Source organism: Magallana gigas, chromosome 2, assembly GCF_963853765.1.
Source record: "Magallana gigas chromosome 2, xbMagGiga1.1, whole genome shotgun sequence".
In the NCBI taxonomy this organism is placed as follows: Eukaryota; Metazoa; Mollusca; class Bivalvia; order Ostreida; family Ostreidae; genus Magallana; species Magallana gigas.
The window spans coordinates 43600096-43621934 of NC_088854.1; the positions used below are offsets into that span (position 1 = coordinate 43600096).

The 21839-nt window shown below is 33.5% G+C and overlaps 5 protein-coding genes and 1 long non-coding RNA gene across 6 annotated transcripts; 2 read left to right on the forward strand and 4 right to left on the reverse strand.

The window, feature by feature from the left end:
• Positions 1-421: 421 nt before the first annotated feature.
• Positions 422-2909, reverse strand: LOC105324878 (box C/D snoRNA protein 1). The gene is made up of 7 exons (XM_011424106.4): positions 2787-2909; positions 2387-2562; positions 2205-2296; positions 1962-2059; positions 1748-1816; positions 1504-1665; positions 422-1051 (listed from the first exon to the last, which is right to left on the reverse strand). Exons 1-7 carry the CDS (start codon positions 2801-2803, stop codon positions 922-924), a joined length of 744 nt encoding a protein of 247 aa, XP_011422408.3. The 5' UTR covers positions 2804-2909; the 3' UTR covers positions 422-921.
• A 2040-nt stretch (positions 2910-4949) lies between these two features.
• On the forward strand, positions 4950-9741 carry LOC105324879 (proteasome subunit beta type-7). Its single transcript, XM_011424108.4, has 8 exons — positions 4950-5090; positions 6286-6367; positions 6755-6852; positions 7154-7294; positions 7509-7624; positions 7875-7933; positions 8197-8348; positions 9474-9741. The coding sequence occupies exons 1-8, from the start codon at positions 5029-5031 to the stop codon at positions 9589-9591; spliced, it is 828 nt and encodes a 275-aa protein (XP_011422410.1). The 5' UTR covers positions 4950-5028; the 3' UTR covers positions 9592-9741.
• A 504-nt stretch (positions 9742-10245) lies between these two features.
• On the reverse strand, positions 10246-11716 carry LOC105324880 (protein FAM78B). The gene is made up of 3 exons (XM_011424109.4): positions 11411-11716; positions 11151-11264; positions 10246-10989 (listed from the first exon to the last, which is right to left on the reverse strand). The coding sequence occupies exons 1-3, from the start codon at positions 11602-11604 to the stop codon at positions 10401-10403; spliced, it is 897 nt and encodes a 298-aa protein (XP_011422411.2). The 5' UTR covers positions 11605-11716; the 3' UTR covers positions 10246-10400.
• A 179-nt stretch (positions 11717-11895) lies between these two features.
• LOC105324881 (polyisoprenoid diphosphate/phosphate phosphohydrolase PLPP6) lies at positions 11896-21623 on the forward strand. Its single transcript, XM_011424111.4, has 2 exons — positions 11896-12336; positions 19291-21623. The coding sequence occupies exons 1-2, from the start codon at positions 12036-12038 to the stop codon at positions 19671-19673; spliced, it is 684 nt and encodes a 227-aa protein (XP_011422413.1). The 5' UTR covers positions 11896-12035; the 3' UTR covers positions 19674-21623.
• On the reverse strand, positions 12728-17567 carry LOC105322575 (uncharacterized). Its single transcript, XR_899145.4, has 3 exons — positions 17358-17567; positions 12942-13012; positions 12728-12834 (listed from the first exon to the last, which is right to left on the reverse strand). It is a non-coding gene; the product is annotated as an uncharacterized lncRNA (long non-coding RNA).
• LOC117685754 (repetitive organellar protein-like) lies at positions 13019-17345 on the reverse strand. Its single transcript, XM_034460270.2, has one exon. It carries the CDS (start codon positions 16433-16435, stop codon positions 13403-13405), a length of 3033 nt encoding a protein of 1010 aa, XP_034316161.2. The 5' UTR covers positions 16436-17345; the 3' UTR covers positions 13019-13402.
• Positions 21624-21839: the final 216 nt, after the last annotated feature.

A 21839-nucleotide genomic window follows, 5' to 3' on the forward strand; every position in this document is an offset into this window, starting at 1 on the left:
TCCCCCGGCGAAGGTTGATCTATGTCAAACCCCTATCAGTTTATATCTACAATTTGACGCTCTTTAATTTCCTTTGTTCCTGTTCAATATGGACGTTGCGTTAATTGTGCACCCTTTACGAATATACATGTTGTTATCAGAGTACTTTATGCTAGTGCTGGGCTGTTCAAATAATTTGATATTTTGGGCCGATAAGTTCACTGTATTGCTGTCAAATGTCTGGGAATTAAGCCATTAAGAAGACGTCAATCACATGCAAGCAAACTACCCCCCCCCCCCCATCATTGAACATACGTCTGTCCACATGGGAAAATACACTGCAAACGTGAGGAATATATTCCACAAACGCACACTTTATACTCATAAAGTGCATTGAATGATGAACCTATAGACATTCTATCTTAAACTTTGACAAAAAGTCAATGCTCATTTTTAGCTTGCAACATTTATTTTTTAACAAATCAATGATTATTATAAAAATTAAACATGTATTAATGAATTCATGTAATAAAACAGTATCGTATAAACAGCATAAAAGGTTGAGGCTTATGTACATGGATAGATCAATTAATTATCTTGCAATCTTTTGTGAAACTAACTTTATGTTCCACTATATCTATCTATGTTCTCAAAGTAAAGATTAAAAACAGAGAGAGAAAATCGATATTCCACATTTGATTATCTCTGATTCAAAACAATACTTCTTTGTTTATTGAAGAAAAGGTAAGAGTAAATGCATTGATTTTTGTTTTCAATTCTAGTAACTATCTGAATGTATCTGTTTTAGATTCAAATCTTGTTTGCAAATTTTTAACTTTTAAAGCCCTATGTAATATCACATCTTAAAATGCACATCTGTCAATTGATGGTGCATGTATTACATGTGTACATGTATCAGTTCCTTTTCACTTTCACATCTAATCATTTTGGGGTCGACAGTGGGTATTGGTCATCTCTGTCCGGGAGAACAATATGGAGTGTTGGGTACTCAATAAAATTTTTCCCTTGAAGATTCTCACACAATGATTTTTTCTGATCTAACTGATGATATCTGGAATGAAGGAAAACACAACACTGGAATTGATGCAGAAACTTGTGATCTGTCCAAATTGAACTGGCAAATAAAAAACCTAAAGATGACATACTTTTCAGTGAGTGTCAATTTAAAAATTCAAGATGCTGCTTTGATGTGATCTGTCTAGTTTTACCTTCATTCATCTATTATGATATTTTTCAAAGTTATGTGCACTTTACATATATTCTCGGTTTTTAAGAGACAATATGGGACAAGATAATGACAATTTGAGTAAAAGTGTTTGTCTTTAATGTTCCAAAATTCTTTTGGAGTTTTACAGTTCCCTTGGAACTGTAATAGCTTATTGATTCAACCAAATCAATCAAAATATTCAAACTGACAACTTCATGAACAGACTCTTTAACTAAAACAATAACTGATTTTCATAATGAATTATTCTTGTTAAAATAAAACTTGGTAACGCAGACCTCTTGATATTGGCAGGCAGTCCTTCTTCCTGCATTAAAACTTTACAGTCTTCCACTGGAGTCCTACTGTAAGACTTCAACATCTGTCTTTTTACAGGATCAGACTCTGTAGGGTGTAGGAATGTCTTCAGCATGTCACCAAGGCAGGTGTCTTCATGTACTCTAAAAAGTACCAGTACAAATGTTGTCAAATAAGCATTAGATATCAACACTTATAGTAGATTAAACAATTTTTTTCACATACCTCTTTTCTGTGTACTTTATATCTGAGTGAGGAAAGATCAGCTCCACATGCCACAGAAAATCTCCCGTTCTAAAGAAAATTATATGAATATCACATGAATATATTATAGTAAAATATGATAGAAAAAAAGTTCTGTCATTAAACTTTGTTTAACTTTGCTCATACAATCCATTTTTTTAACTGAGAGACTGAAACTAATTCAAATATGTGTCACCTGTAATTGGTTAATCTTGTGGTATTGTTTTTCCTTTTTGACATTGGATATGGAAGAAACTTTACTTTTAATCCTTTCTTTTCTGCTATCTTTTTCATCTAAAATAAAGAAATGTCATTGCATATAGTACATCCAAATATACAAGTAGATTATTAAGTTTATACAAAATAAATGAGTGCTTATCTCAATATTCTTTTTTACCTCATAATTGAAATCATTTAACAGCACGAACAATTATCTTACATTGTTAACAACTTTATTTACACCAGACCGTCTCAGGGGATCCCTGCTGTGATTGTCAATAGAACGATCTACATCTTCCAGCATTCGATAATCTGCATTAAAAATAGCACTGTGGTGTTACACAAAGTAAATGAGTATAATAAAAGTTGCTAAAATTCAAAAATCCTAGAGACACATCATACCACTCAAGAGGTGCATATCTGTCATGGCTTTCATCTTCACAAAAGCTGTCTTGTCTCGTATACCATTACAATTAGTTTCTACTTTATGTTGTTTAACACAGGCAAGGCAACAAGTTTTTTTGTCACATCGAGGACATTTGTATTTCCACTGAACCTTTCCACACAATTCACACTTGCTGCAAAAAAATGACACATAACTTGAAAGTGACCTATTATTGACGAAATAAGTATAGTATATCATAGATCTATTATCTTAACCCCATGTGCTTTTAATAAACCATTGTTGCCTGTCTACTATTAAACCATGTTGCATGTGATGCAATGAAATGATAAAATTCTATACCCACGAGTTTGATTAAATTCTGTATGTACGAGTTGCGTAAAAAAATGCCTATATTACCTGTCACCTGTCGACATTTCAAAGAGGGCAAATGGTTAAAAATATACTTTAACTATAGAATTAAATTGATTCAATAATTACATCTACATGAAAGCATGTTGTTTTCCTATTGGTAGTTATCAGAATTTCGAACCCGATCCTAATTCAGAAAAAGCCCCCCCCCCCCCAATTTTTTTGCGCAACAAAGATTTTTCTTAAATTTACATACATATATTGAATTCACACGGAGTCCCCCCCCCCCCCACTTTTATGGGACCATGTAAAAAACTGAATTGAAAATAAGGAAATCCTTGAAATTGAAGTCAAAGGTTAACCCCCCCCCCCCCCCAAGGATTAGGATTGTAGGGGTTTTGGAAAGTACCCCCTTTTTTTTTCGCTTGTCAAAATTTCTTTGGATAAGTCTCCCCCCCCCCCCCACTATCAAAAACGATGCTACGTGCCTATATTGTCACCAATAAATGACATGTACTAAGTCTGGTCACGGTACTGTCAAACTTCACGAATGGCGTCATTAAGCACATTTTTGGTGACCTGAAACTTACAAATTGATACCAATGTTCAAATAAATGTTTTTCTTATGGAAACATTGTGTTTATAAATATTCTTGGAAAATTGTAATACTCTACTATTGTGTGAATAATGTAAATGAAATCGATTTAAATCATTAAATTAATGTTAAAGTTTAAAAGACCATAATTTGGATCGCACTGATTTTATTTTATTGATGTCAATAATACCCTAACCAAGCTTTTTTGACGCAACACCTTTAAAATGTCTGGTAAAATTATCATTTGCAAAAATTATTCATTGCATTATTATTATAGATTATACACTGGTAAAAAAAATATATGGATTTATTCATAATCATGAAATTTGTTTGAATTTTCTTTAAATATCGTTTCAAGATTAGGCTTTTAAATCCCGTTTACAATTTACAAAATTTTTTTTAAGTATATATTATAAAATGTTGTTTTGGGGGTGGGGATTTAAATTGTGCTAATATTTTTATATATCTCTAAACGTAGTTATATTTCCTTAATGTTCCTTTAAAAAAAAATCAAAGTTTGGCCATTTAATTGTTACATACATGTAATTATTCTTATATATTACTTTTCCGATCGCATACTCGGTTACTCGGGTGGGTTTTTTTTTTCGTTACAATTTTCATATGCATTATCAATCCCATCTCATTTGACCAAAAAAAAAATGTTTCAGAAAACCTCTAAAAAAAAATACAAGTCTTGTTTTCACTGAAATATATATATATTTATCTTCATGATACTGTCATGGTGTCCTATCGAACCATCGAATGCGAAATTTGTATTGCGTCGGAAGTAAATTGAAAGGGGGGAAGGGGGAAGACTAATCTTCAGATATCTAGACAAGGGTAAAAAAAAAAAAAAAAAAAAAAACTAATTCCCAAAACCATGAAAATCCTAATCCGTGTGGGGAAGGGGGGGGGGGGGAGTATACCTATAGTTCCAAAAAAAAAGTATCTTACCTACCAAAAAAAAAATGTTCCCAAATCATGAAATTTCTAATCCGGTGGGTGGAGGGGGGGGGGGGGGACTAGTGTACTTATGACTTCAGCCTTTCAATATTTCAACCTTTTCGTAATTTTAGGAACTATTATCTTTCCTGCGAGAAAAAGTCGGGGGCGGGGGGGGGGGGGGCTGAGCCCTCCATGATGCTATCTACCTAATGGTTAGGTAAAATGGTTTGCAATAAAAGCCCCCCCCCCCCCGGTTGAGTTCCGACGCCTATGCCTTATATTGAAAATAGTATCCCATGGTATAACTTGAAATATAGTCGCTAATATATTTCTAAAGTTAACAGTGCATTTATTCGCGTTACATCGCAAAAGTTATGCGTTTAGTTACATAACATTACGCGCTAATTTGCCAAAATGACACATTAATATAAACAGATATTTGCAATGGATCGCGAAATTTATGCGTTTATAATATTTCAGTTGTGAGAATAATATTTCAGTTGTGAGATACGAAAATTGCCCGTTTTTTTTCTCCCAATTGCACGGGTTTTTCTTGATATCGTAATAATTTCATTTATACCCATGTATGATATTTTTTTAAAGCAACTAAATTGTTAACTGTTTTGTCTATAATTGAACATTATTCATAAGTGGTCTTATGTAAATATCGAAATCCCATGCAGCTATGTATGTGCATTTTGCATTGCTTTCTACGAATATTTCGTGAACGAGTTGATACAAAGAAGAAACATGGCGTCGACATTGCTTGCCGAAACGCCGAGAGGTGGATTTTCTTTTGAAAATTGTTGTCGGTAAGCATAATGTTTATTGTTGGTTGTTGTAATTTTTCATTTAAACAGTTTATTCGTGTTAACCTTAATTAAACTATCAAATACTGACATTGTTAGTTGGAATGAAGACCAATAATGGTTATGACTATGCAGTTTTTTGTGATTAGAAATTGTCTAAGCAGAGTTCTTTTGTTTAGATATATATGAAAAATTTACAATAATAATGTATGCAATTTATAAGGGTATAAATTACTATTGAAGTAGATATAACTCAATTGCAGAGGTAAACTATCCCGATAGTGATGCTGTTCTTATTCTGACACACAAATAATGTTCTAATACCACTTCTTTATACAAAGTCGATTTTCACTATGTAAGTTCACAATTCATGAAATCTTGGTATTCAAGTACATTGGTATTCATCTAGAACTGTCTTAAATATTTGTTACCGTTTAATGTGTGACAGTCAGACTGGATTTGAATTCCGGCGCCAGATAGCTCAGTTTGTAATGCACCTGACTAGAGATTCAGGGAGCCCTAGTTCAAATCCTGTTATATCCATCATTATTTCTCTCATCTGTTACATTTGGTGCCATGCAAACTCCTGGAACTGCCAGGGTAACTCCTGCCAGGGGAAGAACCTGGGGTGATCATCGGGAACAAAGATTATTTAAAGGGGGAGGAGTGTGACGGTCAGACCGGTTTTGAATACTGGGGCCAGATAGCTCAGTTGGTAGAGCACCTGACTAGAGATTCAGGGGGCCTGTGTTTGAATCCCAGTCTGGTTCGTCATTTTACTACTTTTAATGCACATGGTTCACAATTACATTATTTTCTCAAGTCATGAGTTTCTGATCTTCCACACTGCATAAAAATTACACCGCTGTACATTTATGTAGAGCAGGGCAATTCGGAAACTCTTGACTTGTGAAGATAAGTTTACAAAGTCATTTGAAATGTTCACAACAATGAGCATGTCTTAGATACCTTTCTTTTTACCCAATAAACAACTTGCAAGAGAAAGTAGGGAGAAGTTGCTGATGCGTCGTGCCTGAAGATCTAGATAGTGATTTATAGTATTATAGCTGTTTCAGGGCGATTTGACTGTTGTTTCTATGGAAAAAATCTCTCGATATGATTAAATTAATGAATTATACGATTGATGATTAAATGATCTACTTTCTTATCTGATACTGAGTATGCCACTTCATTCCAGAAACCAGTTTTTTGAACAAAAAGGAATAAAGGCACCCACCGCTTATAAAACTGGAACAACAATTGTTGGACTTGTTTACAAGGTAAAAAAATATACATGTATTAGAATGTGACATCCATTATAATTCAGTCAATATTCTTATTACTGTAAAAGTTGTGGGTAACAAGTTAATGTTTCAGTCACTGTAATGAAATTTAAATTGATATTTAAAAAATGTTTACAAGTAAATTAATTCTATTAGCACTGTACATTTTACTCTTTAATGGCTTGTCAAATTTTACTTACTGGTACTTTATATTTATCTTTGAATTTAATCAATCATTGTGATCATTTTATGAATAAGATTCACATGTATAGATAAAAATTACTATGTGCAATGTTTTCACTTGTCTTTATTTCAGGAAAATTTAATAAACATGCAATATGCATTTGTTACAAAGCAATATAAAATATTTTTTGTGTTCTGTAGGATGGGGTTGTGCTTGGAGCTGATACACGAGCTACAGAGGACACTGTTGTGGCAGACAAAAACTGCAGCAAAATTCACTACATTTCTGATAATATATAGTGAGTGGAATGGGTTTGAATGTATCATTACATGTTCAATATTAAACAGAAAAATACATCTTCCTTTTGACAAGATTTAATTTGAACGCACTGTAAACTTTGTTACTGGAAATGTGTCTAGCTTTCCATTATACTCTAGTTTCATTTATAAATATACCTGTAGCAAAGTGTCTGAGAACTTATCACAGGAGCACCCTAGAAAAGAAATAAATTTTCGAAAGTCTCTTTATTCATTTCCTGACATTGACTTTACACACGCATTACTAATATTTGCAATTATAAACAAATTATTTTTAATCAGTTGCTGTGGAGCTGGAACAGCAGCTGACACAGAAATGACAACACAGATGATTTCTTCTCAGCTGGAACTTCACAGACTGAACACAGGGAGAACTCCTCGAGTGTGCACAGCTAATAGACTCCTTAAACAGATGTTATTTAGGTATGGACAAGTTTTAAAAAACCCAAATCTATTCACTTCTATACAATTAAGTGATGAAATGTAACTTGCAGTCAACATATTTCTCAACATGGAAATAAATTTTATTAACAAATTTTATAATTGGGCTTGGAGTTAGCTTTGTATTTCCTGACAATCTTATGCCATCATTTTGAAATATTCAATTAATACTGAAATTTTGTTTTATAATGTGTAGGTACCAGGGTCACATCAGTGCTGCTTTGGTGCTTGGTGGAGTGGATTCCACAGGTCCACATCTGTATAGTGTATATCCACATGGATCCACAGACAAGCTCCCTTATGTTACCATGGGTATGTTCATAAGTCAACATTCATTACATGTAAACAAACATACTGGTACAAGAATATTAGGATTGAGCAAAACATTTGTGTCCTTTTAGTATGTTTTTGAACTTATTTGTTGATTAGTGCTTGTCTAAATAGAAGTAACAAAACATGATAAAAATATTTTATTTGCTTTCACCTACAACTCATTACATTTTGTAAGATTACATTTTATAATTTGATGCCCATGTTTATTAAAGTTATTTATATTTTCTAGGTTCTGGATCCCTAGCAGCTATGGCAGTCTTTGAGAGGGGATTTAAGCCAAATATGGAGGTAGGTATCATGGTTTCATTTGCTACCAGTAGATGTAACAATCAAACATACAGTACATGTTCAATTTTAGTGAATACCCAATGCTAGATTATAAAAATACTATGAGAACGATTAAGTACTTTAGTATGCAATATTCCAAGAGAATTTCAAGTGGTAATTGATTATGTTACAAGATAAAACTTTGGATCAATGCTTTATTATATACAAATGGGAACAACTAGATGTAGTGAAATGTATACATATACCTAGTGCATATTTTACAGAAAGAGGAAGCGAAAAAACTTGTCCGAGATGCTATTGCAGCTGGTATATTTAACGATCTGGGCTCAGGAAGCAATGTGGATGTGTGTGTCATCACAAAAGACAAAGTGGATTATATTAGACCTTTTGACGAGGCTAATCTTAAAGGACAGAGGTAAATTTTTAATGGAAATCATTATTTACCCCAGTAATTTATTAGGAACTTGTTAGGCCTTAAAAAAATTAATCTCTTGGTTCTCAGGCCAACACTTTCAAAAACAGATGCGGTTGGGCGCTGATATTTTTTTCCTTTTTTTTTTTGTTATAAATAAAGGATGCAGTATTTTATTTTTATTTTAAGAATGTGCAATTCTTATTCAAATCCAGAAACGTGTTTAAAGCAAATAAATAGTTACCTTGCTATGAATGTATCAGATTCATAAGGTCAAACTAAATGACATAAATAAGTCATTACGTTCTTCAAGAAACACTACAACTACAAGGCTTGAGAAAGCCATGTATTGAAGCATAATGGGATGTTTAGTATAGTACAAGGTTATGGAACTCTTTTTCTATATGCATTTGAGATTAAATGATGTTCTTCTTCACATGCCAAAACTAAAATCATTGCTGTGGCAATCATAGCTAAACACAGCATCTTGTAACTAAATTCAGCGGCCATTTGCAATTGTTATAATTAAATCTGAATCATCGCAATGTATGCAATTATGTTCTTTATTAAGTCAAGCGTTTTACTGACATAAGTATCTAAAATTAGGTCCTAAATCTGGAATTTTTTTTGCGGAATAGGCAAGTACACAATCGAAATTTTATTTTATTCATTTAATGATAAAAATTGGCAATGCGCAATGTTAAATCAGATGTGCGGGGGTCTGAGAACCAAGGAAGTAATTTTTGATGGCCTTTAATTGTTGCATTTAAATAAAATCTTTTGAAACAGAATACCGTAAGAATTCAATGTTTATCATCTTCTGTGGCATGTACAATGTATTTGTATATGTACTTGTCATTTTTGTTCAGAAGTTTCTAAGTCTTTCTAAATCAATGTCTAGGACACTATTAGTACATAAATTAATTAAAGCCAAGGTACTATTTGGATCAGAGAAAGCCAGTGCCATTTATAATGCAAATGCCCTCAAAGAATGACAATAATTTCATTGATGTTATGTCTATACATATACATTTTTTTTTTATTTTTCAATGTTACTCTGCAAATTTGCCACTTAAAGATTAGGAAAAAAAGTTCTATCACTCATTTCAATTTTCTTTCCAAATATAGACAAGGATCATATAGATACAAGAAAGGTACTACTGCTGTTCTGAAGACAGAAGTCAAGAAAATTCCTTTTGAGGTGGTCAAGAAAACAGTGAGAGCAGAGCCAATGGAAACAGTCTAATAATAGGGACATTTAGTCTACACAGATTGTCAGTTGTGTTAATAAGACCTCATTGGAACTATCACTCTTTAAAAGTGCTATTGTAAACTGTACCTTATGTTTGTGCATTAAATGTTCTCTCACATCATTAAAAACAATACAATTATTCTTTTTGCTGGTGGTTTCTTTTCATTTATAACACATATTCAACATATAAATGCTACTTTTTTAAAGAATTAAAAGACTATTAGTCTTAAGGACAAATGTGGCAGCATATGATTACATGTATTAGCAGATTTGGGATGATTGCTCTAAATATGGAGCTTTTAACCATATGAGGCAACCAGTGATTGCAAAATTGTGATTTGGCCCTAATTTTGTTTACGATAGCATATACATGTATTGCTACATCATCACACACCACTGCCAATATGTATAATCTCTCCCCTTTGGTTGTGGTTGCACATGACAAGAATATCTTGTAGTTCTTTGAAAATATTGACCAATGTGAGTAAAGCATAGGCAGAGATTGACCTTTGATGTGACCTTTTATTATCCAGTTGCAACAGATGATGCATGAATTTTCACTCTGTGTTCAAGCAGCCACGAGCTATGAGGACACTGGACTGTGGCTTGTAATGATATTACTCCAATAAAAGAAGAAAGTCAAGTGGATCACATTGATAATATTTAATATAAGAATTGCTATAATTTAAAAGATTCAATCAAAAAATTTACAAATGTAGAAAAAAAATCTGTATAAAAGATATATATTAGGCACTTAAGAGATCACAGATAAAATATTGCACTGATGTCAGACGATGAAAGTTTTAGAGTTTGCAAAGCTTGCTGTCAAAGCGAATGACTTGCTCTTCCAATGGCTTATCTTTTTTCCACACTGGTGGAATAATGAGCACTTCTGGACCAATTTTGGGTTTCCATACCAGTAGTTGTGCACTGTTGGCATTGGGAGGCATCAAGGCACAGCGTGGGATTGGAATTGTATTTTCCAGAACATCTGGCTGCCTTGGGATAGGATTACTAACTAGCTTTGCTCTTTGACCCAGTGGTTTTGCAGGATCAACTGTTATTTCCAAAAACATGTTCCAACGCACCGTCTTCAAAATGAAGGCCTTGTGCTCCGACATGTTCCAGGCTACCAGCCACACATAGAACGACTGATCCCTGCAGATGTGAGACAAGTTGGGCTCTGTTTGGTTGCGATTGGCTGGGTTTCTCCATGTGACATGAGGATGGAAATTGTCATTCATAGCAATAGTAGCAGACTGATACATTTTGCATGGTCCTTCAAAGATGACAGTCTCATTGCGGGAGCCGTACCATGGATAGTGGTGGCCATCGCAATCACTTATCATTGACTGCTGTCCGCTGGTCAGCTCTGGAAACTCCCAGCTTGTACTGAAATAAAGTAAAAAACATGTCACCAACCCTTAAACATATTATCTGACATGATCATTGTTTTAACTATATATGTAATTTCTGTATAAATAAACATGTACCAGTAGATGATTTGAACTCTGGAATGATATACCGTTAATCATATATTCTTTGATACTTACTATCCCTCATCTCCGTAAGTATTGTGGAACATCATATCTGTGCAAGCTTGAATCCATCCTACTTTCCACATCTGAGTGTCATTCATAGGTGACATCTCTATTGTAGCAACAACCCTAAAACAAATCAATAGGCTGTGTTTTAAAATGCTTTAATTTGTATTTATAGGTACTGTTTATTAGTGAAGCTAGATTTCTGATTGGGCAGACCTTTTAAAATTACGATGCGAAACCAGCATGCGTAAATAGCATGTTTTCAGTACCTGAAATTTGGGGTCCGATACTTTAAAACTGAGGCTGAACTTTCATCGATTGATGTCGCTTGTTTATCTATCTTGGCATGGAAATTGAGAACTCTGATCTTTTGATGAACCTCTTTCGAGTTTTCCGTGCCAATAGCAGTTTGTTTGCACCATGTTTCCGAAGTATTAATGCTCACTGCCTGTGCCCCTTCCATTTTCTTTAGTACTTTTAGCCAGTGTGAGCCAAAGGTAACAAAAGCTTGTCGCAAAATGGTGTGCGTTCTTTCCGATCGAAATTTCCCGCTTCCCGAAATACTTTGCAGTGGTCATTGTTACGTCACAAACGAACGACATTTGTAAATTTTCAATTTAGATCAATAAAAAAACATTATAAACTAGGCTATAGCAACAAAAATAATGAACAACAAATGTATTTATTATTTTAGATTTAATTTGTTAAACTTTTGTAACTAATGTAAACAAATATTTATAAATAGAAACATATCCCACAATTCCGTGTAACAGTATCCGTATTTGAATGGCGGCAGCACGCTGAGGCAGTAACGGTAACCTTTACTACTTTAGACGAGTTTTGTACCAATGCCTCCATTGCTGTTGTATATTCACCTGACTTGATTAAACAGAAATGTCGGCTATTCAGCGAAGGAAAAGACGGCCAAATGGAGGCCATAGGAAAGATACGCCAGATGTAAAAATCATGAAATCCATGGACTCGTTTGCTCGATCGATCTCGTCTATAGATTACCAGTTGACTCAAAAATGCAGTATATGTGCTCGTCCAAACTCCCAGCTGGGTAGTTTAAGACCAGTGATGAAAGTATTAGAGATCTCTTGCCATGGAATCCCTTGGCTATTAGGAACTATCGGATTACTTTTATCTGTTCATAAACCAGAACATTTAGTAGTCCTGATGAACTTATTGATAGGTAAGATTTAAAATACTGAATGCATGCATGCTAGTAGTTATTTCCCAAGTTTTTCTTATATTACTCTCTCTCTCTCTCTCCCTCCCTCTCTCTCTCTCATAAAAATACATTGCATGTAGGCATGCCAAGCCAATTTTAAAATGGTATTATGAGATTAAAATCTTTGTATATTTCAATTCTGTTACCTGCTATTAAGCTTAAAAATTCATTGTTTTTGAAAAATTCCAACATTATATATTTTTAAAATATTTTTGAAGTTTGCACTTTTAACATATACAATTGAATTTTTACATATAAAATGTCACCTCCATTTTCATACCTTTAAACCACTGAAATTTTTTTTTTGTTAACACAAAACTCAAGAGAATTGATAAAAGAACAATGTCCAGTGTGAAATTTTCATTAAACATACAATTTTATTAATTATAATTAACAATGAAATGAAAATTGTTAGTTTATTTTGGTCGATCAGCTAGATCTCTGGCCCCCATGCAATGTCTGTAAATAGAATTAAAAAAATATTAATTTATGTGATATTTGCATATCAATAAAATGAATAAATAAACAAGATATCTCAGTAATACTATTTACTAATACATAATTACCTGTTTAGAAATGAATCAGAACAGTATACAGAAGTCTTAACTCGGGAACCATGAAATCTCTGCTAACATGTCTGAAACCAAGCAAAAGTAAATTTTGTAAGATATTTTAAATTTTTAACAAATTGTATGATTAATGGACTGATGAAATGTATTGCTTTAATAAATTGAAATGTTTAAGTTTTATTTTCAGTGATGAAGAGTAAATGCAATTCTCATAATTATCATACAGTGTATTATTAATACTAGCACCAATATAGAAATGTGAAGTCTGAATTGAAAAAAAAAAACAACCCACAACTATAAGAACAAAACAAAGAAGACAAGCCTGCAACTTCTATCAGTTTTCAATAGTACATATGATAAATAATTAAAAACAAAATGTTTTTTAGTAAAAAAGAAATAAAATTTTAGTATTCCATGAAGTAGGAAATTCACAACTGTAAAGGTCTTTTCCAAAACTTTCAACAACAGAAAAACAACCGAAATGCCATACATTCAACTGATACCTCTGGTATAATCTCTAAATCACCCTTTTTATAATCATCCAAAAGTTTGTAAGTGTACACACACTTTGTAATTCCATCTTCTGCCACATCATTATCATACACAATGTTATAGAAGTTCACAAAACCTGGCACAACACTTATAACCCTTCCTATGTAATTGTCTGTTGAAAATCTATGTTTAACCCTTTTCCCAACCAATAATGGAGTCCTAATTCTTTGTGGTTCAGTATCTGGGCCATGATAAGCAGCATCTATAAGCTTCAGCAAGTTTTCTCTCAATACAGAAATAGGATGCTTTTTACCTTTAGAGCTAAACTTAAAAACCTCTTTGTTTTCATGTTTTTGCTTCAACATCTTTTGTCTAAATCGAAGTTGAGCCTCAAGTGCTTTCCTTTTCTCATTCTCCTTCTCAATCTCACCAAGTGCTGCATCAACTCTTTCCCTCGACTGCCAAAGCCCATAATATGCTATTTCATTTGTTTGTTTTTCCCGCTGTGCAAGTAAATTTTGCTCCTTTTTAGCAAGAGCAACCTTTTTTTCTTCTAAAAGCTGTCTTCGCTTTAAAACAATATCATGGCACCGCTCTTTAAATTGTGCTCTAAGCTCCCTTCCTTCCGAAATACCCTTACTTATCATCTCGTGTTTTTCTTGATCTGGTAAAGAATCTAACCATTTGGATGTTTTGTTAAATGAAAACATGATGAATGCCTCATTTGTTATGGTTGATGCGTTTGGGCGAAAACTTATAAAGTTGTCTAACATTCCAAACACTCTCTCACTCATTTTATTGTGTGGAACAACAGATTTGCTTTGATCTTTGAGTTTATCAGAAGGGTTATTGTATGCTCCTCCAGGTAAATGTTCTCTTAAGGCGCCAGAAACAAGTTTATGGAAGCCACAAAACAGCAATTGGGCAAGCTGAATAGCAATATGATCAAATTCATCATTTGGTTTCACTAGTTCTTCATAAAGTTTGTCTTTAACAATTAAACTCTCTTCAAATGGGTACTCATCTCCATTAACAAATCCTGATGCATCTGTGCTCTGTCTTTCAAGGTATACAGTAAGGCTTTCAAAATATGTGTTAAGATCTAAAATATTGAGGTTCTTTTCAATAATTCTCCAAAACGGTGCAGTTATCAATTTTGATATTAATCCCAACACCTTGCAGGCAGCAAGGAAAACTGGATTCTTAATTAAATGAGCAATTATCTTGTGCAGATTGTTTGTAACTCCATGAACATTGTTTAGAAATGTACTGATTGTCTCTCTGTGGTAGTAAACTACCTCAGCAATAAAAAAGATTACATTGAACCTGTTTCCCCGGAATGGAATAAATAATACTTTTTTATCCCTTGAACTGCAATAAACTTTGAATTCTGCAAATGCACCACATTTCTCATCGCCTCCACAAGAGAAACATTTTGAGCAACATCTCATTAAAGTTAATGTTTTAGCCTCGCTTTTTGAAAAATAACATTCACTTTCCTGGTCAGTTTCAGGATCTTCAACAACATTAGATTCAGAATTTCCTTGTTCATCTTCAAACTTTTTGAGAATAGGTGATGTGCACTCTGCCATATTTACAAGTAGATGAAGTGCACAAAAGAAGTTATTAACTTTGCTGCACATGAGTTTTTGTTCATTACTGAGTACTTCCCAGTCCTTTTTAACAATAGACAAAATTTCCGATTTATACTGCTGCAAAAGTTCTGTGAATGATATGTTTACTTTAGCCCTATCAGACATGAAACTTTGGATGTTGCTTATGATTGTATGACCAACTGATACATCTTCATTGATTATCATTTCCTCACAAGCAGATGATATGTCGTTGAGAATTTCTTTGAAAGTGTCCAGTGTTGTTGAGGCTGCTTTATTATGCATGTCTCTTAGTCCCAGGCAAAAGACCTCTTTTTCTTCATTGCTTGCAAGGAATGTTTGGTAAGTCTTGCCTTTCTTTCTCGTTTCATCTCCATACAAACAAAGGTTTTTCTGTTGTCCCAGTTTCACACCAATGTGTTTTTGTCCGATTGCTACCTTTTCACACACAATGTTGTCTACTGTTTGTCTTGATGGCAATTCATTAGCTACTTTGTTTCCTAACTTTAAAACGCTTTCAATAACTGATGGGATGTTTTTAGTGGCAACATTAAGAGAGGTCAATTTCATTATACATTCTCTAACCTTGGGGGTGTATGATCCAGAATCTTCATCAAATATTTTCATTTCAACATCATCATCCAATAAATTCAACAAATAATCTCTTTCCTGTTCCAGTGCTTTTATATCACTTTTCAACTTCAATAATTCTTTTGCAGAGTCATCATTACCCTCTGGTTTTGTCTCGTGAGGAACAGATTGTAGTTTTGTAAGCTCAGTCTGCATAGTTTTATATTCAGACAACAATTCCTTACATCTTTCTTTTTCTTTTGTAAGCAAATATGAGCAATCTCTCTCCAGTTTTTGATACTTTTTAGCCGTTTTTATTTTTAATTCATCTCGTTTTCTTTTTCTCATTAGTAGTAAATTCTCATACCTAAGTTTTCTTGTTTTTGCTTTCCATTCATCAACCTCTTTTTTTCTTTTTTTTTCTTTTTCTGTTATTTCTTTTAATTTATTTTGCTGTAAATGTTTTGACGCCTCTATTTCTTCTTCACAGAGAAGTTCTCTATGCTTAATTTTTTCATTTTGTTCTTTTAATGTGTTGCTCAAAGACATCAATGTTAAATTAACTGCTTCAGACTCGAATTGTGCCATAATTGGCTTTTTAACACCTCGTGTTACTGTCCCTACAGGAATTTCAAAATTTAAAGCTTCAAAATCGGTTCTGTATTTCCCCTTTTTTTTCTTTAAGTTTTCATTTGTGCGTCTTAATTTCCTTACTAAAGCATCTGCATTAATAATTTCATTTTCTCCTATATAGTCTTTAAAAATTTGGTCAATTTTACATAGAGGAACATTGTCATTTTTCATTTTTTCAAACATGTTTACGGCATCTTTATTGGTTATGAGTGGAATTTTTTTTGGGGGGGGGGGGGGGGGTTATTTAACAGATATCATTACAGTCATCCAGAATTGTCATTTTTCCTCCTCGATTTTCAATTAAAGCCCTATTTATTTCAAAAATGCTGCTTGGGATATCTAATAGTCCAATGAGTTTCTTTTCACGTTTGAAAAAAATTTCGTCCGTGATATCTTCTATCAAAGTTTCAATGAACTCTGTTTCCTGATACAGGTAGTCTTCTACCTTTATTTCAAAAATATCTCTAGCTTTTAGATAGTTGTTATCATCATAAATCTCTTTAACAAATTTGTCAAAAATGCTCAGTAATTTTCTGGCATTATCTGAACATGTTTTGCTGGCTAAACGGCCATCCAAAATTTTCCTGACAAAGGAAAGTTTAGGAACACAAAACCCCGCTCTTTGCCTTTCAAGTACCTCACAAAGATGAGAACTCTTTGACATACTCTTGATCTGTTGAAAGTAGTAAATGAATGCCATTACAATATGTAAATCGCCTACCATAATCAATTCAATATACATTTCGAATTTCCTCTGTTGACATATCGAAATTAACGTTAAAATCTTATTATCTGATCGAAGATAATCCGTAATAAGAACAATTTCAATAATATGGTTTCAAAATAACTTTAAATACAAGCATAAACTACGCTATATATCTTTGAAAATGAAATAAAAGGTGAAAATCAGTGTGAAATATGGGAGCCGCCATTTTTGAACGGAAACGAGGCTATCAACACACCACATATTATTTCGACAAAATATACATATTGTCGTGCATTCTTTCATCATTTCTTATAATAATTAACAACATAAAGTATGATATATTTTACCTATCATAGTTAAAAGGTTGCCTTTGCATTTAAAAAGACAAAACACACTTACCGCTCTCTTTCAGCTTATTTTTCTTTGATAAAAACACGTGTTTCTCCAGAAGTAGAGAGAAAGGCATGCGCTTGGATCATTTCGTAAACTGGTTCCTTTAACATTCGGAATATATCGTACGTTTTCTTCGAGTTGTAAGCCGTAAAAGACAACAACCCTCATGCCTAAAATACGCATGACGTCAGAGACATATAAAAAATAGAGAAGATCGAGTTACGGCCCTTTGCTTTGGCATGCCTATTGCATGTAAAGTATTTTTTATGTTCAGAAAGCTCAGAATGACATGTTTATACTTAGCTGCAGAACTGTAGCTCTCCGTGGGAAAAAAATATTGACAGACCGGAGAGCTACAGGGCCACCCATTGAAAAAATTGTATATTTATTGCGCAGAAAAACGTGCGCTAGTTTTCGACCAATTTACCTTATTTATACACAAATTCTGAAAACAATTAGTACCACATTTTCGCTAGCCAAGGGTTTTCGGTCCACTTTGCTCCCCATAAACCCTTGGCGGATTTCATTGCGAAAACTTGGTGACGAGCTCCGTTTTATGATTGGCTGCAGCTGCGAGTAGCTGATCCAATCGCAGTGCTTGTAAATATAAACTTTAAAAGAAAACACATGTGTGATCTTTGGTAAATCATTCGGTGATTGAGACACAAGTTCTCGAGTATAGTGCCTCACCAACGATGGTCTAACCAGATCGCTTAAAAAACCTATATATTTTACTTGGATTGAACATAGTTCTACAAACTTGTCAAGGCTCGCGTGATAGCATGGGAAGTAAACATGGCGAATGTAGAAGCTGCCCATCCCGTTAGTATATACGTTCCTGCTTATGGTTATTGCTTTTTAAAGTTTAATGAGATTTCTTTTATTTAATTTCTTTGGTTCACAATATTTACGACAACGATACCTGGTTTTATGACATGAAAGCTTTGATATAAATCGCGACTTTTTCACTCCTGGTACAGGTCCTTACAAAACACTATGAATAAAACATTCCATGCTTTCCCTAGTTTTTAACTTAATTTGTATTTAATAGCATTGTTAATTATGTTCCGATATTCGGTAGTCAACATGTTTTCAAGTTGTAATAATGCCGTAGTGTGTATATAACCCAATGTTTATATCGATTAAAATGTAAATATGCAAGGGGTGCAACTCAAGTTGCTCGCTAGATAGCGCCACCACATCACTGAGTTTTCGCAATGAAATCCGCCAAGGGTTTTTGGGGAGCAAAGTGGACCGAAAACCCTTGGCTAGCGAAGATGTTAGTACCATTAAATTCTTCATGCAATTTACTACTGATATCGTCTCTTCACTTGCCTCTGATAGTCTTTTAAACACCATCACCAGTCCTGTAAATTCATGTGGTGCACATTGTTTACATGTAAAAGTGGCGACTGTCGATCTCAATGTAAATTCAACATACTTGATTTTCCGAGGTCGGTACCGTGTTTCGGAGAAAGTCTAAGGCAAATAAAGAGGCGATATCAGTAGTACATTGCATGAAGAATTAAATGGTACTAATAGTTTTCACAGAATTTGCGTATAAATAAGGTAAATTAGTTGAAAACTAGCGCACATTTTTCTGTAGCTCTCAGGTCTGTCAATATTTTTTTTCCCCGGAGAGCTACAGTTCTGCAGCTAGTTTATACTATACTGTCCCAAGCCCAAGGTAGCCTTCATTTACCTAGTTCACATTTTGCTTAATTACTTGATATTTATGAATATCTCCGGGTTCAAACGATGTTCATTCAAAAATATAAAAAAAAAACATATGAAACATATCAGGTTTCAATTTTTTTAACATTAAAGTTTCCCAGACTTATAGTAACCCATTATAATTTCAATTTGCATGGGTGTTGTAAATATTATGACTTGGAAATATATTCAAGAAATCTTATCATGTATTTTCATTTTGTATTAGGCCTGATTGGAGATCTCATCATCATTGCTGTTCTCAAGATGCTAGTTCAGCGCGAAAGACCACCGCTCAACAAATCAGACATGTTTGCCACAGTGTCTGTCGACAACTACTCTTTCCCCTCAGGCCACTGTTCCAGGGCCATTATGCTTGCTTACTTCTTTTCAGAAAGGGTGAATTTTGAGGCACCAATACTTGGGCTTATTGTTTTGTGGGCACTTTTGGTTTCATTATCTAGACTTCTTCTCGGAAGACATTATTTAAGTGATGTTTTGTTTGGAATGATTCTTGGAGCTTTAGAGTTCAAGCTTTTGTCATATTATTGGCTATCGAAAGAGAACTGTATGTTTGTTTTAGAACCATTTTTTGCACATTTTCACTTGTAGATAGTAAAAGACTAACACTTAATGTGAGCTGTGATTTACATATGCATAGGCATCAATGCACGCATTATAATTTTTTCAGACAAAACTGTGATTTTTTTTTGGTTGAAAACCTTACTTGTATTTATACATTTGTGATTTTTGACAGTGTTAAAAAAAAGCCCCACACCATTCATATGCATAATCAACCAGTGTTTGTGGTATTTACAATAGTGTACAATGTACAAGGTAGAACTTTCACATTTTAATGGCATTGAGTGGACATTCTGTTAACTGCATTTTTTTTATTTCTAATAAAATGTACATTGACAGCTGTTGCATGTGATGAGTCAAAACTGCATGTAATGCAGTATGTTTTAACCTGTAGAATCGGAGTGAAAAAGGTTTATAATGTTACGCCTATCATTTTTCTGTTCAAAGTGTTCTTAACAAAACTCAACAGCATATGCAGCAAGCCTGTGCAGAGCAAACAGCTTTTAAAGCTTAGATTATTTATAAATCAAGGAAAAATGTGTTTTCAGAATACATGATGATGAATTACTGGGGAATCTTTCAAATTTATGGTGGCTCAAAATGTTAAACTGGATCCTTTTTGTGAATCTCTAATCCACAGATTGATTTCCTTATTAAGTCTGCAACAATCTTTATTATCTTGCATAACTTATTAAGTTCCAAATTGTACATCTCCTAAAAATTAGCAATCAAAATTAGAAAAAAAATAACCCTCCTTCTGGATGAAATAATTTCACAGAGTGCAATCAATTTATTGCATAGATTTCTGAATTCATTTTCATGGTTTCATCTTGTGTGTATTAGACATAAGACATGGCTAAGTGTATTACAGAAAGCTATGTTCATCATTTGTTTTAATCATGATTGGCAACTTAACAGTGTACATGATGTTGGAAATAACTTAACAGCAGTTGATGCTATATCAAGTTTTGATATTAATGAATGATGTTGTTATTTTTTCCATGTTGTTTTTTAAACCTCTGTACTGTATTTGTCTCTAGTCACCGAGTGTATAAGAACAAGGCCAGCAATACATGTATGTACAAGTACACCCACCTTTTGTTTTCACCAATAGATAATGTTATGCATACATTTACGTACTTCAATCAGTTGGCCACCCACCTTACACAGACTTGATTTATGCTCTGTCATGAAATCCACTGAAGTATTTATATTATATGTACAATGTAACCACTGTATCGGGAAATTAACTGTTATATCAACAAAAGCTTTCAATACTTTTATTATTTTTTCAGCATATTCTGTAGATTTAGATTTTGCATTGAAGAGCACTGTTGGTCTGTGTTCTTATTCAATTTGATGTACAAGTACATGTTGAAGCTCCAGAACAAAAGTGCACATGTATTTCTAGATTAGAAGATGTTTGCCTGATAAAGCAGCATTTGGACACTGTCATTCTCATCAATAAGCATTTACTCTAGTTGGTCACAATTTGTTAAATATCGGTACCTTTAACAACTAACTTGAGAATTTCATGGTTTTCATTTGAGATTATTAAAGCAGATTCAAGATACTATAACCTCACTTGATCAGAGAAATGTTTGTTTTTTCTTTAAAGATTGTGTATAGGATTTATTATGAAAAAAACATACATTGTCATCAAGGTATCATAACTATTCAGATGCTTGTGCCTATATAATCAAGATGAGTTTATTACTGTTAAATTGTGTGAACTGAAACTGCATATAAAGTTGCATTAGTACCTTTCTAATGTTGTTACTTAATCTTTAAAGTTTCATATTTTTTATGTACTAAACTCAGGAAACTATCCTTATTACATGGCTAATGTGCATGTCATTACATCTTTTTAAATGTATATTCATAGTCCAAAAGCAAATATGATCATCTAATTTGTGATATATGTAACCAAACTGTTTGAATTGTAGATGACAATTGACAATGAAGTGTTCTAAAAACAAATTTTATTTAGTGTTTTCTGTGCAGAATAACAAAGATTATTTTCAATTGACTTAGCAATTAAATGTACCAGTAAATGCCCCCATCTGGCCATCTTTGACAAGGGGAGAGAGAAAAAAAAAGGTTTGGGAGAGGATTTTGCTGAAAGGTTCTGCAATGATCGTGAAAGTTGCCCTTTATGCCTTGAAATTTGTTTCAATGTATCTGCACATCCAAAGA

Bases quoted from the DNA above. Each gene is read 5' to 3' on its own strand.
- LOC105324878 (XM_011424106.4), bottom strand. The intron at 2,297-2,386 runs GTATGATGTGTC...TTTTTAATGCAG, and splicing joins AGATATGCACCTCTTGAGTG to ATTATCGAATGCTGGAAGAT. The intron at 1,666-1,747 runs GTATGTGAAAAA...GGTACTTTTTAG, and splicing joins ATAAAGTACACAGAAAAGAG to AGTACATGAAGACACCTGCC.
- LOC105324879 (XM_011424108.4), top strand. From the start codon at position 5,029: ATGGCGTCGACATTGCTTGCCGAAACGCCGAGAGGTGGATTTTCTTTT. The intron at 6,368-6,754 runs GTAAAAAAATAT...TGTGTTCTGTAG, and splicing joins TTGTTGGACTTGTTTACAAG to GATGGGGTTGTGCTTGGAGC. The intron at 7,625-7,874 runs GTATGTTCATAA...TATATTTTCTAG, and splicing joins GCTCCCTTATGTTACCATGG to GTTCTGGATCCCTAGCAGCT.
- LOC105324880 (XM_011424109.4), bottom strand. From the start codon at position 11,604: ATGGAAGGGGCACAGGCAGTGAGCATTAATACTTCGGAAACATGGTGC. The intron at 11,265-11,410 runs GTACTGAAAACA...GATTTGTTTTAG, and splicing joins TATCGGACCCCAAATTTCAG to GGTTGTTGCTACAATAGAGA. The intron at 10,990-11,150 runs GTAAGTATCAAA...ACTTTATTTCAG, and splicing joins ACTTACGGAGATGAGGGATA to TACAAGCTGGGAGTTTCCAG.
- LOC105324881 (XM_011424111.4), top strand. From the start codon at position 12,036: ATGTCGGCTATTCAGCGAAGGAAAAGACGGCCAAATGGAGGCCATAGG. The intron at 12,337-19,290 runs GTAAGATTTAAA...ATTTTGTATTAG, and splicing joins CCTGATGAACTTATTGATAG to GCCTGATTGGAGATCTCATC.
- LOC117685754 (XM_034460270.2), bottom strand. From the start codon at position 16,435: ATGTTTGAAAAAATGAAAAATGACAATGTTCCTCTATGTAAAATTGAC.